Raw genomic sequence first — 3,503 nt, forward strand, 5'->3', positions numbered from 1 at the left:
ACCAGGCCATTGAGGCATCCAGTGGAGGAAACGGGGCTAGAGCTGATAAGATACTGGTTTCTGGTGTTGATCACGCAATGGTCGTGTGATAGACGAAACCTGCAGCGCATGAGATCATTGAAATATGCCCTATAAAAAACTCATAGAGATAAGCTGTGGGCAGCCTTCTTCACCACCAAAGAATTGAAGACTGAGGACCAACGGGACACCGCTGGATCCATGGTGGTGACCGTCCTTGCAACCCCCACCACCGACTGCTTGCCTGAGGACCAACAGGACGCCGCTGGATCCGTGGTGGTGACTATCCTAGCAATCCTATCCCAACTGCTTGCTTAATTTCCACCTTTTCTTCCATTCTATCCTATCGCTACCATTTTCCACTTTTGATAATAAAACCTATTTTGACTATACGGCATTTGACCTCGTTTGTGTCTTAATCTCGCTCTTGGGATCATATCAAAACCTTCCCTGACATTGGATCAGGACATTTAAATTGGCGTCACGGACAGGATCCCTTGAGACGAGAGTGCCGTACTGTTTCCCTGCTTTAATACGCGAGACCTCTCAGGAACGTAAGGGGGGCAGGCTTGTGTTGTGCTGTATTTGAAACTTTACGTGCTGCCGTCCTGAGACGACTGCTTCCCCACTTTGTATAAGATGAGTGATAGCAAAGTTGCCCGTTTGAAAGAAGCTTTGTTTGATTTTTTGGAAAAGCATAAAGTGCGACCCTCTGTGCTTGGGATAGACTGGGCTCAGGGAAATTGGTATAATCTGCAGAGCGTTGTTGATCGGATGGTCGCTTTACAGAAAGATGCTAGAGTGCGGTCAGGGAATGGAAAAGCAATTTTCTGTGCCGTTCTCGGTGTCAGTCTGGCCGCAGCAGTGGAGGATAGGGATTGCCACCTCACTGCAGAATCTCAAATTATTGAATTCCTCCAAAATCTTGCTCAGTCCCTTATGGGACAAGTGGCGGGATTAAAAGCACAACTTGAAGCAGAAAAGAACCAAGTGAAACATTCGCAAATTGCTCTTAAGGAACGGCTCCTTGCAGGTACTGTCCGTGAGGAAATCCCTCCAAGATCAGAAATTGGCTACCCCTTTAAGGACCTGCAGGCAGCAAAAGAGTGGAGAAGTTAGAGCTGCCTTCATTGCGACCTTTAGTCAAAACTGAATATACTTATGATGATGAGCAGGACCAGTTCCACCAAGTTACAACTAAAGAGGTCCCCTATACTGCCATTGAGTTGGCAAAACTAAAAAAGGAATTTGGCCGAACCCCTAAGGAGTCAGAAACAGAGTATGTGTGGAGAGTATCATTGTCGGGGGCGGACCAGATTCTGTTAAGTGAAAAGGAGGTGGAAGGGTACTGGGGACCAGGAGTGTTTTTAACTACTGGGAATCACCGTGCCCCCTGGTCTTTAACCCAACGGGCAGCCTATTGGGCAGGGGGTTTGAACCCCTTGGAGAGGGGGGATCCCCTCGCGATTACGGGGACTGTTGATCAATTAGTGGAGAGTGTGCAAAAGGCAGCTTGTCTGCAGATGATGTATGATCGAAAATTGGAGCCTAGGCAGGAGTCCCCGGTGATGATGTCGGTGGATCCTGAGCGAATGACTCCCCTTATACGGGGACTCCCTGATTCTCTGAAACCAATTGGTATACAATTACAAGGAAAGATACAGACGATGCCCCAGGGTGAGAGTGTTGCGGCTGCTTCAGGAGGATTCACGCCTGATCAGCACCACCGCCCCCCAGATAAGAAAATGTGGACCTGGGGAGAAGTGGCCCAGGAATTAATTAATTACGGGCACAAGTATGGTCCTGTTAACCCTCCAGCCACCAAAACAGACTCCAGGGGCTTGAGGCGGGCTGAAGTAAAAATAGTTCCGTGCCCTGGGAGTGATAAGAGAACACCCCTTGCTAGACCGCCCGGGGGGAGAGGTATCCCGAACAAACGTAATATACTGTGGGCGCGGGGATACCAGATAGGGATCCCTCGTGACTTAATGGACGGGATGCCAACAGACAAATTGGAAAAATTGGTGACAGGGTGGCCTGATAAATCAGCAAATAGAAAAGTGGATTTTGAGAATACTACTCTTAACGCACCCTCCCTGATTGATGTATCAGAAACAAACGCCACCCAAGAGCCGGCGGGAAACTAGATCCTTCGCCTTTCGGTGGTGAGCGGGCGGGGGGGGTGTGTGTGTGTGTGTTTGTGAAGGTTGGATGTATATTAGACAACTCACTGAAAACGGCCAGGGTGATTTACTAATTACAGGTATTGTGGGACCAAGACAAGTCCCGGTCACCTTTTTGGTAGATACCGGAGCTGAGATTTCAGCTATTAAAACCAAAGACGCTGCTAATTGCGGAATTACACCCTCCAAACAGCAGCTTTTTGTGGCAGATGCATTCGGCATTGTTCAGCCACAGGCATTAGCAACGGTCAGACTGCGTTTGCCAGGAGAAGATAGTGCCACTACAGTGACAATGGTTGTGGGGGAGTTTCCACTTAACCTTTTAGGACTCGATGTTTTAAAAGGAAAGACCTGGATTGATAACAAAAGGAGACAGTGGTCATTTGGCTCTCCCACAATAGATATTCGGCTGTTAAAAGCCGCGCCGCTGCTTCCCCCTTCAAAGCTTACAAATGTTAAGCCCTACCCGATACCCTTGGGGGCCAGAGAGGGAACAGCGCCTGTGTTAGAGGACTTAAAGGGACAGGGTATTGTGATTCCAACCCATTCTCCTTTTAACTCCCCGGTGTGGCCAGTGCGAAAACCTAATGGCAAGTGGAGATTAACTGTAGATTATCGCAGACTTAATGCAAATACCGGTCCATTGACAGCTGCGGTACTGAATATTGCTGAGCTTATAGCTACAATCCAGGAACGAGCCCACCCGATTATGGCAACAGTGGATGTTAAAGATATGTTTTTTATGGTCCCCCTGCAAACAGAAGATCAAGACCGCTTTGCATTTACTTGGGAGGGTCAGCAATTTACTTTTACCTGACTCCCACAAGGGTACAAGCATTCCCCCACTCTAGCTCATCATGCGTTAGCGCAGGAGCTAGAACTAATTCAAACAGAGGAGGGGGTCAGTGTTTATCAGTACATTGATGACATTCTTGTAGGTGGGGATGAAACAGAAAAAGTTCAGAAAACTCAGGATAATATAATTTCTCACTTGGAAAGCTTGGGGTTGAAAATTCCACCAGAGAAAAAACAAACACCCTCAAGCGAAGTAAAGTTTTTAGGAATTTGGTGGAAGGGAGGAATGACATGTATCCCTCCGACACCCTTTCCTCATTGGATCAGATTAAAATGCCAGAGTCAAAAAAGGATTTGCAGCACGTACTAGGATTACTTGTGTTTTGGAGGAAACATATCCCTGATTTTTCAGTTATTGCAAGACCCCCGTATGACTTGTTGCGAAAAGGGGCTCAGTGGGAATGGAGTAAGCCCCATGAAGAGGCATTGCAATTGCTAATTTTTGAA

General features: G+C 47.5%; 1 protein-coding gene across 1 annotated transcript; it reads left to right on the top strand.

Moving 5' to 3' along the window:
- Nucleotides 1–593: 593 nt before the first annotated feature.
- LOC138683419 (uncharacterized) lies at nt 594–2,165 on the top strand. The gene is given in 2 exon segments (XM_069775136.1): nt 594–1,123; nt 1,126–2,165. Coding segments are annotated over 2 exon segments (1,506 nt in total). The 5' UTR covers nt 594–657.
- Nucleotides 2,166–3,503: the final 1,338 nt, after the last annotated feature.

The sequence above is a fragment of the Haliaeetus albicilla genome, chromosome W (assembly GCF_947461875.1).
Source record: "Haliaeetus albicilla chromosome W, bHalAlb1.1, whole genome shotgun sequence".
Classification (NCBI taxonomy): domain Eukaryota; kingdom Metazoa; phylum Chordata; class Aves; order Accipitriformes; family Accipitridae; genus Haliaeetus; species Haliaeetus albicilla.